The following is a 14036-nucleotide window of genomic DNA, read 5'->3' on the forward strand; positions in this document are numbered from 1 at the left end:
CGACAATGGTGCCGTAAGCCAAAGGCTCTGGTTCTCTGTGCAGCTTCTTCAGCGGTATCTCCAGTAGATGTAACATGCCCTCCAGGCTTTTAAAAACACAGATAAAACGGTGGAAACCTCCAGGCCTGAGGAGGCTGGCCGTGCTCCCAGCGGGCTGGTGGTGCTGCTGCTTCTGGCTGAGGTTGGCTGACGGCCACAAGCGGCATGTGTCTAGGAACACGCAGCGGACAGGAGGGGCTGCCCGTACTGCCGGGAGCCCCTGAGCTTGGGAACAGCCCGCAGAGCCTGGCCTTCCGACAGCTCTTCACTCGCTCCGCTTCTGAAAGGCAGCGTCCGCTTCTCGTAGACAGAAGTATGGCTGCGGTGGGAAAGCTGTTTCTTGGTGGCAGGCTGGTCTGCAGACAGGGCCCACGGAGGCTGCCCCGCTCTCAGCAAGGAAGGACGGTGTCCTCAGCCCCTGGTGTGGCTGCTCCCTGCTGGGACCCAGCTACCGTGGGACTCCCATGGGGCTCTGTCACAGCCACGCCGTACCTCTGTCGTACCTTGACCATATCAAGGGAGCTGAATAGACCAGAGAACCCCACAAGGTGTTACGATGGTAGAAGTGGTGCAACTCCGGGATGTTGTTTCAGGAGCAAACGCTGAGAGAAACCCCAGAGGGTTGTGTGTGGGCAGGGCACAGGCTGAGGGAGACGCCGGAGGTTGCTGTCTGTCCATGTGGTCAGCCATTCAGTCAACGTATATTTGAGTGTCAACCCAGATGTGCCTCATTGATGATAAATTGGAGGCCCAATTTCCAGACCCCAATACCAGATACCAGATAAAAATTATCATGTTATATTAAAGGTTTAAATTACAGTTATTATTCTAACATTTAAAGGACTTATATGCACCAAACTTTAAGAGCTTGGCATTAGTGAACTCGCTTAATTCTTATAATCACCCTGTGAGGTAGGTACCGTTGTCATCAATTCTCAGATGAGAGAACTAAGGTCCAGAGAGGCGATCTGACTTTCCCAGGGACACAAAGCTGGTGGGTGGCGGAGCGGGATTCAGACCCTGGCGGATGGTTGCAGAGCCCACACCCCTCACCTTCGTGCTCTAAGGCCCGGGCCTCTGGAGGGCCTCGGGTCGTTTGACCAGCGAAGCGTGTCTGAGTTGACATTCCAGTCCAGTTAGCACAGCCTGCCTTTCAAGTCCCGGGGTCTGACGGGGTCTGACGATCACTAATTTGGGAGTAATAGTTCTTTGGGGCCTAGACTCACCTAATCACTCCACAGGTTGGCCTCAGGCAATTCAAAGAGCTGCTGGTGGGAGCTTTACCATCAGAGGTCAGGCTTGAGCTCTGCAGACCGGGCAGCTGCCACAGGCCCCGGCCAGGTCTGGCGCAGAGCAGAGTGTGCGGAGGTGTTGGAGGTCTTCTCTGAGCGTCGGTGGGAGGGAACACAGGCTGTATGTGGCCCAATAAGACGGGTTGTGCCAGACCGAACAAGACTGTTGCCTTCTCCACCGTCAGACCATAGGGGCGCTCCTGTGGGCAAGGCCGGGGCCTGTGAAGGCTCTCACTCTCCTTCGGGAGTGACCTCGATGGCCGGCCTGCTGGAGTGGCTCTGTCTGTGTAGACAGAGAAGAAGGGGAGGAGAAGCCGGGAGGAGCATGCTGAAGCCTCTTCCTGCCTGTGCCCTCCTTCCTCCAGGACCCGTCGTCATCCACACTGACGAGGCGAGCTCTGAAGTCCTGTACCCCAACTACCAGAGCTGCTGGAGCCTGCGGGAGAGAACCAGGTAGCTGCCCGCGCCTGCTCACCCTGGGGGCCGCTCACACTGGGGGCCGGCAGCCTTTCCTGCGTTCCCTGCAGGACTCCACAGGACTGAGGGCCTTGCTGCTCACTGCTGGTGGAGGAGGGGGGTGGCTTACACGCAGGTGCGATGCTGCTGCCCAGGAAGTGAAGATGCACTTGCTCACGTGGTAGACGCATAGTGAAGGGGTAGGCAGCCTGGAAAAGCCACGTGCTGGGCTAGAGATGGCACATCGGCCATGGGTGGGGCTTCGCTATCTCCATGGCATTATTCTCTCAGTAATGGAGCTCTCAGATGGAGCCGGTGAAGAAACTAACAGGTTAATAAAAAATGATCAAACCAGTCATCAAACTGCAAATCCAGGTGGGCAGGCAGAAGACACAGACTTCCTTCTCTTACCAGCGTGCCACCCTGTGGGATAGGTTGGTTTGGGCTGATGGCACTTCTCAGTATTTAAGAATTTCTAGGCTATACTAAGAGGATGAGGTATGTGTTTCACAGGAGAAAAGAACGCTGTTTTCAGGCAGACCAGGGCTATGCTTGCATCGTTTAGGGTATAATAAAAGAAAATGCTAGAGTGGGATTTGGAAAATCCAGGCTTTTATTCTAGCCCTGGTGCTTGCTAACTTTCACAAGTCATTTTTGACCTCATAGAGCCTTAGCTTGCTCATCTGTAACATGGGGATAATGACAGCTAACCCCTATGAGTGGTTGAGGCTTGAATGAGGTTCCAGTGATGGATTGGATATGCTTTGTAAACTGTTAGTCACTGTACAGTGTAAGGGAACACTTGTTATGTTTTGGCAGAGGCCGGAGGCAGGCTGCCTCTCTGCAGCCAGGAATCTCGGAGGATTTGGAAAAGGTGAAGGAGGGGATGGGCATTGCCGATGGTGATGGAGTGGACTTCTTCATGCTCTTCGACAACATGGCTGCTGAGCAGGTGGGATGCCTGTCCTTGGGCCCTGCGGGTGGGGGAGTCTGGCGTGGGCACCGATGGCCTGGCCCCTGAGCGGGAACTGGGTGGAGGGGAGTGGGTGGAGGCCTCTGGTTTGCAGGCAGCTGTGAGGGCAGGGGGACCATCAAGGGGACTCATTCAGGAGCACGGACGTTTAACTAGATCAGTTTCCGGAAGCAGGTTCCCCAGAATACCCGTGATGTGCGTGCGCTGTGATGCGCGGGGCGGGGTGGGTGGTGGGAAGGAAGGATCCTTGTCTATACGTTCTGGCGTCCCTGTATATCGGACCTGTTTTTGAAGAGTGTGCATGCACATCAGCATATTAAAGACTCTGGGCAGCCTGCAGTGAGGAAAGCTGGTTCATCTTGAAGTCTGTTTCCCCGACTTCCTGAGCCATAGGATTTCTTCTCTAATCAACACTGAACACCGCCCTCTGGCAAGTGCTTCTCAGATTCAGGCCTCAGATCCCCGGGCCGTGTAGCTGGATCTTCCTTCTCTGGTGAAGATGACGGTGCCCTGGAGCCGGAAATACACCTGGCGCTTGGGTGGGAGATGGGTGCGAGGTTATCAGACAAGCGTTTGTGAAGCTTTTATGTGCCATTCTTTCTGGAAATCATTTTGAGGAAAATGAAGGCCATGAATTACTTGCCTTGTATTTTATTCTCCACTTTTTTCTTTTACAGTTAAAAAAAATACAATCTTTTTTGTTTTGGAGTAAATGGGGAGCCGTCAGAAGGGAGGAAACACAGTTTTTTCCCGGGCCTTCAGCTCTCTAGGAATAGCTTCCATGGGACCTTGAGCACACAGCTTTCTGAGCTGTGAAGTCCCTCCCACCCCGCCGAAGGCCCTCCCCGGGCCCTGGAGGCTCCGTGGAAGCTGCCAGCTGCCAGGCTCAGTGAGTGAGAAGCGCGTCTCTCTAAGCCCGTACCCGTGGCCCTGCAGGTGCATGGCCTCCTGAGCTGCCCCGCGCTGAGGAGAAGCGCACGGATCATTGAACAGAGAGCCGTGGACACAGCCTTGTACATGCAAAGTGGAGACAGGTGAGGCCTCTCCAGCTGCCGAGTGAAGTCACGCGTGGGCAGCCTCCTGTGTGTGTGTGTGGGCTCATCGACAGCTCACACCTGCCTGCAGGCGCCCTGGGCCCTGGCGGAGACCACCCCCTTGTGCAGGCTCTCCGCGAGGCTCCCCTGTGGCGGAGCTGGGGCTGGGCACCTCGCGCTCTGTCCACTGTCACCCAGAATCGGGAGCCACCTCCTGACTGAGCTTCCTCATTCACTGACACTCCTTTAGCTGTAAGTTTCAAAGGACTTGAGGTGCGGGCGCCGAAGTAAGAGTAATTATTGCTACTTCATTCATCACCTCACAGTTCACAAATAACCTTCAGGTTCTCGCTGTGAGATGGGGCCCACGTCCCGGCTTTATAGTTGGAGGGACTGGGCTCGGCGAGGGGCACAGCCCTTCCACTCCCAGCCCGTGTTCTCCATGTCGCTGATGCTTCGGGCTCTGTCGGGCGGCCTGCTTCCCGACCGGCCGAGTGGCCACATGGCAGCAAGCACGCTCTTGTGACTGGTGGCGCACGTCCCACTTGCACGCAGCGTAGGTGACGTGGTAGAGGAGGCGATGGGAAATGTAGGAGCAGCCCTGGGAAGACAGTGGGAGGAAGCACACAGCTGACATTTCGAGGATTTGCACAGGCATGAGAGTCTCTGCCACTTCCACTCCGGTCCGTGCCCCCTTCCTCACTCACACAGAGCCCCCGAAGGCTCCGGCCACACCTTGCCGCTTGCGGCCTCCCTGCACGCCCTTCCAGCATCTGTTCCTGAAGTGCCCTCCCTCCACCAATACACACGCATGTGCACCCACACATCGTAAATATGTTAGGCTTTGTGGCTTATGCTTTATCTTCTGCAACTACTCACCTCTGCCCATGAAGTGTGAAGGCAGCCAAGGGCGACGTGCAGACAAAGGGCACGATGAAGTTTTGTCCACACAAACAGGAGGTGGGCTGGATTTGACCGGCAGCTGCAGTTTGCTTTCTCCTGCTGTGAAGCATTTTAAGTCAGACCTGGTCCTCTCTCCTTTGAGTCCCGTTAGTCCGGTTTCATGAGTGATGTTTCCGCACCCTCATAGTGCCATCCAACGTGGCTTGGCTGCCGCACACTTTTTGGAAAGTGTATGTTACATACCGGACTGGTTGCCTGCTCATCTCCTGCTTTAACGTTCCTTGATTTATAAAGGTGGCCCTTTATCCCGTCACATGAATAAGAATTGGGCTAAGCCAGCCGTGGGCAAACTACGGCCCGGGAGGGAGGGGACAAAGGCTGATGGGACAGAGGAGGGAGTGGACACTGGATAATGGGACAGAGAAAGGGAGGGTACAGAGGCAGATGGGACAGAGGATGATGGGACATAGGTAGGAGCGCACAGAGGCTGATGGAACAGCGGAGGAGGAAGGGGATAGTGCAACCGTAGGCATACTATTGGCTGCGCGCCGGATACGGCCCCTTGAAATGAATAAAACTATTGAAAAAAAAGACCGTACCCTTTTATGTAATGATGTTTACTTTGAATTTATATTAGTTCACACAAACACTCCATCCATGCTTTTGTTCCGGCCCTCCGGTCCAGTTTAAGAACCCATTGTGGCCCTCGAATCAAAAAGTTTGCCCACCCCTGGGCTAAGCCAATCACAGCAGCTCCATTCCCTTTGCCGGTGATTGGGTTCTGGGAATTCTGGGAGAGGTGTTTTTTCTCTTTGATAATAAGTGAGAGGCACCAAAACCAAATTTTTTGGCCGCTTGCCCATTTTACTGCTTTGTGACCAGCCCGGGAATGACAGTGGTGGAGCCACAGCACCAGCCCCATGAGCACGAGAACACGACCACTGACCTGTGAAGCCAGCTCTGAATGAGGAAGGTGCTGCGGGCTGGTCTCGGGAGGCTGCACGAGGGACTGGCTAGGATGGGGCTCCATCGGACTGCCTCTGGGAGCCCTGCCCTGGCCAGCTTTGTCCTTTATTCCTGAGGGCCTGTCTGCCCTGCCCCCTCCACCCTCCCGTCCAGCTGTGTGCATGCCAGGTCTGTGTCCTGGGCTTCTGTTGTTGGGAGTGTTTGTGCACAGAGAACCCTCAAACTCGCGGCGGCCGCGCCGCTCTCTCCCCCCAGCCTGTCGCTTTCCCTCGTGCTTGACTTGTCTCTGCCTCAGTTCTGTCTGACTCGGCCCGTGAGGCCCGCGGGGGCAGCACCGGCCTGCGTTCCCCGTGCTGAGTGCCTTGTGCTGTTTCCTGGCCACAGGGAAAGTCTTCAGATGGCGGTAGGACCGTTTCTCCACCTCCTGGAGGGCAACCTGCTGATGGCGGTGGACCCGGCCACGCCCCCCGGCAGCCACAGGTACGCACAGCAGCTCAGCTCAGCTCGCAGGTGAGGGCTGTGGGGGCCTCTGCCCGGAGGGAGGGCACCCGGGTCTCGGGGGGGGGCAAGAACCAGGCTGTCAGGGACTGACGGTGGATGTTCAAGAGGCCACAAGTCCCAGTGACATTCACATCGTCGCCTTTCTTCCTGCTACACCCATCCTGGCATGTTTTGAAATTTTAATTTTAGCTAAAGAGCCCTAAATTAATTTTTCTATTTTTTTCTAATTGAACATGTCAAACAGAGTAGCTAATTATGATATCACTGATTTTTATTATAATAGCCCAGAACAAAGATAACTGGTTAATAGATGGTTTCGTTGGTGTACCTTCACTGAGTATGGAAGGGTATGACCACGTGGCAGTTTAAAATGGTGGCCGTGGCTCACGAGCCCCCACCACCACGGGTGCAGGTGGGAACCCGGGAAGGGGCCACGCTGTGGAACGCTGAGCATCCTGTGCGCTTGCCGAGCCAGGTGTGGTCTGCGGGTGAACAGCTTTGCCATCGTCTGGGCTTGTTAGCTTCTCGGGCCCCGCCTCACCCACTGAGTCAGAGTCTGTATTTAAACGGATCCCAGGGGAAAGGCAGGGGACAGTGAGTTCAAGCAGGAACATCAGGAACTTGGGCCAAGATTTACAATAGCAAGTTGTGGGCCTGCCCCTCCCCGTCCGTCACAGCACCGCGATGGCCATGCGTTTCCTGCAGCCTTTGCTGCTTTGCCCGGCCGTGTATCTGTAGACTTCAGCCCCCGGTGCTAGTCCTCTGGTTTGGGGCTCAACAAATAAAATCCTTGATCTTTCCCAAGAGATAGATTTAAGGGTCAGACAGATGTGGCTTGAAATAGCAACTTCATTACTAATCAAAGCCATTGGAGAATGTGTTGAGGGCCAAGCAGGTGCATTAATATTCCTTTGAAATGAACTTAATTCCCTCAAGTTGCAAGCTTCCCCAACTAGGACAAGCCTTGCTCTCCTAAGCTCATCACACGGCTGAGGAAGAGGGACTTTGGCATAGGAGGGCGGGCTCCCGGGAGAGGAGAGGAAGGGCCCCCGGCGCACACGCTCAGTGTCCTCTTTGAAAGTCACCGGGAGGAGCGGGTGGGTGGGCGTGGAGCCCGTGGCAGGAGGAAGCCAGAGAGCCACCCAGCGGGGACCCTGCTTCAGGGAGGCAGCAGTGGGAATAGGCCCCTCCCACCCTCCGCTTAGAGGGGCTCCCAGCCCGGCTCACCCATTCCCAGACACCCTGCTTTCGGAGGCCAGCGTTCCTGCCTGGAGAAGGCAGGCCTTGCCCTAGCCTCCGGTCCCGAGAGAAGACGAGGGGAGAACTGTTTCCCCGTTGCAGAAAGCTGTACCTCTACGCGGCTCACGATGTGACCCTCCTGCCCCTCCTGCTGGCCCTGGGGATTTTTGACCACAAATGGCCACCGTTTGCTGCTGACGTGACCATGGAACTCTACCGGCACCGGGAATCCCAGGAGTGGTTTGTGCAGCTCTATTACCACGGGGAGGTGAGACCCGAGGCCGGTGGGGATGGCTGGGCACCACGCCTCCCTCCTCCGCCCAGTGGAACCTCACTGGTACCTCGCTCTCTGCGTCATGCCGGGCGGCTTGTGGCTGTGGCGCGGGACAGGCAGACTTGGCCTGCAGGGCAGGCGGGAGCGTGGCCTCATCCCGGTCCTGTTCCAGACCCTCCGGGAACAGGCACCCTCCTCTTCCCAGCGTGCCTGCGGGATGTAAACTCACTGAGAGCTTGTTTTGAAAGTTGGTGATGGTGTCTGGGAGGGGAGTGCTGTCAGCGCTCGCTTGGGGCCTTGGCAGGTGGCTGTGGGGGCAGAGGCTGGAGCAGCCCAGAGACGAGACCGAGAGCCCTCCCAGCCCGGCCTGACTTGCCCTGTCTTCCCAGTCAGTCCCACACGTTGTCCAGTGACTCGGAGGCTGGCGGAGGAGCCGTCTGCCCGCTGCCACGTGCGTGCATGCAGGTCCGGGCGGCGGTGGCCTGGCTGAGCACCTCTCTCCCACAGGAGCAGGTGCCGCGAGGCTGCCCGGACCAGCTCTGTCCACTGGACAAGTTCTTGAACACCTTGTCAGTTTACACCTTAAGCCCAGAGAAATACCACACACTCTGCTCTCAAGCCCGGGTGACGGAACTTGGAAATGGAGAGTGACTGCTTATCCACGCGGATGTATTGATTTTAAATAAAATGCCCTACGCAGTGCCTGTCTGTTATGTTTGGGAAAGGCAGGAGCAAGACTGAATGTGCTTTGCCGTGGCTGGAGCAGTGGTTGGAGCGTTTCCACGCACCCTGAAGGGTTGGGGGTTCAATTCCCTGTCAAGCACATGTATCTCAGTTTCGGGTTCGCTCCCCGCCCCCAGTTGGACGGTGTGCAGGAGACAACCAATTGACATGTCTCTCTCACATCGATGTTTCTCTCTTTCTCTCTCCCTCCCTCCCCGACACCCTCCTTCCCTCCCATTCCTCTGAAAAGCCATGGAAAAAAAATCCTCAGATGAAGATGAACAAAAAACAGGAAAAAAAGGAGTTCATGTGCTTTAATGTAGGGTCAGGTGTTTCCTTCCTGTGGGTGTTAGCAAGGTCACTTCTTGAAAGGAGAGGAAGTGTGATGTTGAGACCAAGGGTCATTTCCTGTACTGTGGCTTGAGTCCCACGTCCACAGCATCTGCCTGTGACCTCGGCCGGGACTTCGTGACCCTGTGGAAGTTCGTGGCTTTGGACTTCAGTTCTTTTTTCTTATCTCCGTTTCACAAATCGCCATTGAGCACCTCCTAAGAAGGGGTCACTATAAAGGCGAGAAGTTTCCGCCCTCAGGTTGTCAGCCCAGGGGGAGGGGCAGGTAAGTCAATCGGTGGTGGCAGCACAGCGGGCTTCAGTCTGGTGCGGCAGCTCAGGAGCTGTGTGGGTTCCAAGAAGAACCCCTGGCAGGGGCAGAGGGGCGAGTGGGCGTTCTCAGGTGAGCAGGGCGGAGCGGCTGTAGCAGAGGTTAGCTGAAGGCCGGGCCCTGCCGGCAGGAAGGTGGAGCCACGCTCTGGAGACCCCGCAGGGCATGCTGGGAGGCTTGGCGTCTGGGGCTGGAGCTCCTGAGGGAGGACCAGGGCTCCACAGTGGAGGCTGGATCCACTCAGCGTAGAGCCTCCACCCTTACCTCAGCGCCCAAGGTACCTGTCAGCCCCCCATTCCCTTGTCCATGTTCTCATTCCTCCTCAGAACCTGTTTCAAACAACCAGTCCCTTTACCGCTCAGAGGAAATAGCCATCACAAAGCCCCTCCACTCCCACCCACCTCTATGTTGACACCCCCAGGTCTGCTTCTCAGCGCAGGTTTCTCTTCTGACTGCAGACACTCCTGTCCACGTGGATGTACCAGAGACACAGCATTTTCCTTGTCAGAATCCATCCTCCCTCTCCCACTAAACCCGCGTCACAGGCTCCCTTCTGAATGAACATCGCCTCCACCATCCACTCAGTTGCTCGTCCAAAAGCCTATCCTTGTCCCCTTACTCTTATGGTTTCCTCTGTTTCAATCAGTTCAGGCCTGTCCTACCCGTTTATTTCGTGAATCTATTCCCATCTCTTCATCCTTGACCTTCAATATCTCCTCCCCATCCTCACTCTGACAATAACTATAGGAAAGTAAAAGCAATCAGAAGAGATCTGTGGTCTCCGCACCACGACCCCCACCAAAGCTGCTAACCCATTGGTGTTGGTGGCCAGAGGCCTTCCTGCTACTGAGAAGGAACCATCCCTCCCACCCAGGGCCAGCCCTCCAGCTTTACACTGGCTCCTGCATTCATCTTCTGCGTGGTTGACTTTCTCTTCCTGTCAGTTATTGCCAGTAGCATACAAATGTGCTGTACAATTTTCTGTTAAATTTTTTTCCATGTCTTAGAGCTGTGCTGTTTTCTCTCTCCCCTTTACAACAAAACCTCTCAAAGGAGTTCTTCATACTTGCCCCCTCGGACTCATCTTGAACCAGCTGTGACCAGGTGCCCACTCGTTCCACATCCGTGCGAACGGCTCTTGTCAAAGTCATCAGTGACCTCTGAGTGCTCACTCCAGTGGCCCGTGGCCCGTCCTTTCTCAGGCTCTCGCCAGCAGCCTTGGACTGTGTTGTCATTTGGCTGCCATGACAAGTACTCCTTGGTGTTCCTCCAGCTTCCCAACTTCTCAGATTTTTGCTGAGTCTACCTTTTTGTAATCTCTAAGTGTTGGGGTGTCTCAGGGCTCAGTCCTGTTCTACACTCATCCCCAGTGATCTCATTTCTACAGTGCCTCCTAAATTTACCTCTTACATCTGAACCTTTCCCCTGAATTCGCATTTCCAGGTGTGTACTCACTATCACTACATGGATATGGAAGATACTTAATATGTATTAGACTTTCCATTGTCCACAATCAACTCTCAATTCTTCCTTACATGTAACCTCTCCCACAGGCTCCTCCTCTAGGCAGATGGCACCACTTCCACCCAGTTGCTTGGAATTTCCCTTGATTCCTCTCCTCTTACATCGAATCCATCAGTAAATCCTGTTGTGTCTCTTCAAACTGCATCCAGAATTGACCACTTCTCAGGACTTCCCTCACTACTGTCTGGTCCCAGCCTTGCCTCTCACCTGGGCTTACTGCAAAGTCCTGTCTCTGCCCTGTCCCTCTCCCTCTTTTATTCTCAGCATGGGCATTGCTTTTAAACACAGTCAGATCACATCAGTCTTCTGCTCATAACTCTCTCCTGGCTTCCCACGTCACAGAGACAGTCATCACAGTGGGCCCCACGTCCCTCCTCTCCTCTCGCTGCGCTCAGCCACCCTCGCCTTCTCCTGTCCTGTATGTCATGTAACCCCACGTCCTATCCTCGCTGGGATCTTTGCCTAAGCTGTTTCCTCTCCCTGGAATGTGCTCCTAGACCTTTGTCTGGTTGGCTCCCTCCCATCACTCAGATCTCAAATCAGAGGCCCTCCCGTATTATCCTACATAAAATATTTCAGACCCTTCCTCTCTCTCTCCAGGCTCCTATCCTCTTGTTACGGGCTCAAAATTGTCCGCTCAAAATTCTTACGTTGAAGTCCTAACCCCCAGTATCTCAGATGTGACTGGAGAAAGGGCTTTGAGAGGTAATTAAGGTGATAAGAGGTCATGTGGGTGGACCCTAACCCAATATGATTGGTGACCTTATAAGAAGAGGTTAGGCACAGCGGGAGGACCAGGGGAAGACACAGGAGAAGTGGCCGTCAGCAAGCCCAGAAAGGCTCAGAAGAAACCCAACCCTGCTGACACCAGGACCCTGGCCTCCTGGCTCCAGAACTATACGGACATGCATTTCTGTTGTGTGAGCCTCCTGGTCTGCAGTGTTTTGCTACGGCAGCCCCAGCAAACCCATGCACTTGTCCTCTTTCCCACCGTGGTTTTACCAGTGCTTGACATTACACATGGGCGACTTATTTATCTCTAACTAGACTGTGAGCTCCACGAAGACCGACTTCACCTTTCACCGATGTGTCCCCATATCAAGAGTGGTTCCTGGCCCTGGCCAGTGTGGCTCAGTTGGCTGAGCATCGTCCCATGCACTTAAAGGTCACCGGTTCAACTCCCGGTCAGGGCACATGCCCAGGTTGTGGGTTCAATGGAAGGCAACCAATCAATGTATCTCATGTCAATGTTTCTTTCTCCCGCTCCCTCTAAAATCAATAAAAACATTTTAAAAAGTCTCATTCTTTAAGGAGTATCTAAAATTGCTAAGTTCGCCATCTAACTTAAAAAGGAAAAATAAAATAGTTTGTGGTACATACAAGTGTTCAAGCATTTGTTGGATGAATGGACATACGCCCTCAGCACTACTCGCCCAGGTGAGGTAGTGACTTCCTAACGGGTTACACCCTTCCTTGCCTTCTGTCACCCTCTGAGACCTGCTTCCTGCTTATTTCTCCAGCCTCACACCCACACTCATCCCCTCTGGCCAGACTGAACTGTTTTAAGAAAAATCTGGCCTCACACGCCTTCGTCCCCAGACCCCTAACGCCCTCCCTTTGCCCTCTAAGTCCTGCTCATCTTGATGCCTCCCTGTTTCTGTTTGTCCCTCAGGGGGGAGGGGACATATCCGTCTTGTCTGCTACTGTGTTTTAGAGCAAATACAGACTTGGCACACAGTGGACTCGACAAACACCTATGGGATGGATTCTGAACTTTTCTAAAGGTGGCTCTGTGCACTCGCTCCCACTCACCAGCAGGGGGCAGCGTGGAGTAAACACCTGGCTCTGTGGGGTTCACATTCCGACACTAGACGTGCTCTGACCTGGGCAGTGGTTCTGAGCCTGTTGCCCCTCATGTAATGGAGGTCCTTCTGCCTGCCGGTTGGGGTTGTGAGGATTGAGCCAGCCTTAGGGCTTTCGGGTGTTCTTTAGCCCTTTGCTGTTTTTGCCCACAGATGTGTAGCTGGGACCGGTCTCCCAGCTGGTATGGAACCCGGGAGGCCAGCCTCCGGGGCAGCAGCGCCCTCTCTGCATGCCCTTGCTGAGGGGGTGGCCCTGTGTGTGGGAGCCCAGCTCTGCCGCCCACCGGCTGTGTGACTGTGGGCGCGTCACGCACCCTCTCTGAGCTTCTGTTTTCCCAGCCATAAAATAGGAGGCTGGTTTTTGCCTGCCTGACCTTCTGTCCTGAGGATGGACGTGGGAAGCACTTCAGAGACTCCTAACATGCCCTGGCCTTGACGCTCCCTCTCCATGCTTTCCATGAGTGCTGCTACGATCACGTTAATTTCCAGAGGGTGGCACCCTTGGTGGCAAAGTAAAGGCCTCCCAGGGGAGTCCAGTGGTGTCCCTGGCATCGCTGGCTTGCTGGGTAGGTGACATCATCAGGACTCACCTGGCAGACCTTCCCGAGGACCTGTTCACGGAGCTCTGTGCTCAGGCCCTGCCCTTCGACAGTTCCGTGTAGCAGGTCCCACTGTGACGGGCCCACCTGGAGAGGGGCGGGGGGTCCCATCCCGTCCTCAGGCACCAGGCCTGGCATGCGCCCTACGTGTATCTGTGCTAAGGAACTCAGGTCTTTGCAAGTCGTACATGGCACCCCTTCTCCTCAGCTGGGATGCTCTGGGGCACCGCTCATCACCACTCATCAGAGAAACTGCTCTGCTTACTCTATGCCCGGGAAGCGGCATTCTTCAGCTTCGGGCCAGCACTGCAGTCCACTGTGTCCCCGGGGGCTACTAGGGAAGCCTGTGTCCCTTTGGCTGGCTGGGAGTTCTCTGAGGAGAGGCCTGTGTGCTCTGTCCAGACCCTGGTGGCCACAGGGACTGGCCGGGCAGTCCCAACCCTCCCGTCCACCCTGCCAGCCTCTGGGAACCTGGTCCTGCTGACGGGTGGGTGGAGGGAGCTGAAAACACCCGTGAAAAGCGGGTCTTCCCAGGTCCCCTTTCTCCCTGCCTGGCTTTTGAAATGCACAGTTCCCTGAAAGAGGGGCGGGGAGCATAGCATGGCCCACGATCTTAAATTCTGAAGTAAAGATCCAAACTAATGCCTGAGAACTTGAGAGGGAACTGATCTTGGCCAATCAGGTCAAGTCCTGCCCCTGTGTGACTTTGGGAAAGTGTGTTAATTCCTGCTAACAAGCCTGTTATCCTCTTGTAAAACGGTAACACAGTGCCTCCCTCCCAGAATCGCCCGGGTCGCCTAGGCGAGGTAGGTGCAGCACTGCGGAATAGGCAAAGCGCTGCACACACAAGGCGTTGCTCCCGCACTGTCAGGAAGGCCTCCGTGGCTCCTGTGGTCCGAGGCAGCTGGACGTGGTCCCCGTCCTGGAGGCGGCCGTCGTAGACCACTGTCCTGGGCCGGGCCACCTTGGCAGCTCACCCACCATGGCAGG

The 14036-nt window shown here is 55.2% G+C and overlaps 1 protein-coding gene across 2 annotated transcripts in view; it reads left to right on the forward strand.

Moving 5' to 3' along the window:
• The window catches only part of ACP6 (acid phosphatase 6, lysophosphatidic), a 24118-nt gene extending 15739 nt beyond the window's left edge, over positions 1-8379 (forward strand). Inside the window, exons 5-10 of one of the 2 annotated variants that reach the window (XM_006764167.2) lie at positions 1697-1784; positions 2607-2739; positions 3697-3794; positions 6048-6143; positions 7506-7671; positions 8067-8178. In XM_006764167.2, the coding sequence (XP_006764230.1) occupies positions 1697-1784; positions 2607-2739; positions 3697-3794; positions 6048-6143; positions 7506-7671; positions 8067-8090 (605 nt within the window). In that variant the 3' untranslated portion in view covers positions 8091-8178. The other variant, XM_006764165.2, reaches the window with a different exon arrangement.
• Positions 8380-14036: the final 5657 nt, after the last annotated feature.

This window comes from Myotis davidii, unplaced genomic scaffold (genome assembly GCF_000327345.1).
Source record: "Myotis davidii unplaced genomic scaffold, ASM32734v1 scaffold401, whole genome shotgun sequence".
Taxonomy (NCBI): Eukaryota; Metazoa; Chordata; class Mammalia; order Chiroptera; family Vespertilionidae; genus Myotis; species Myotis davidii.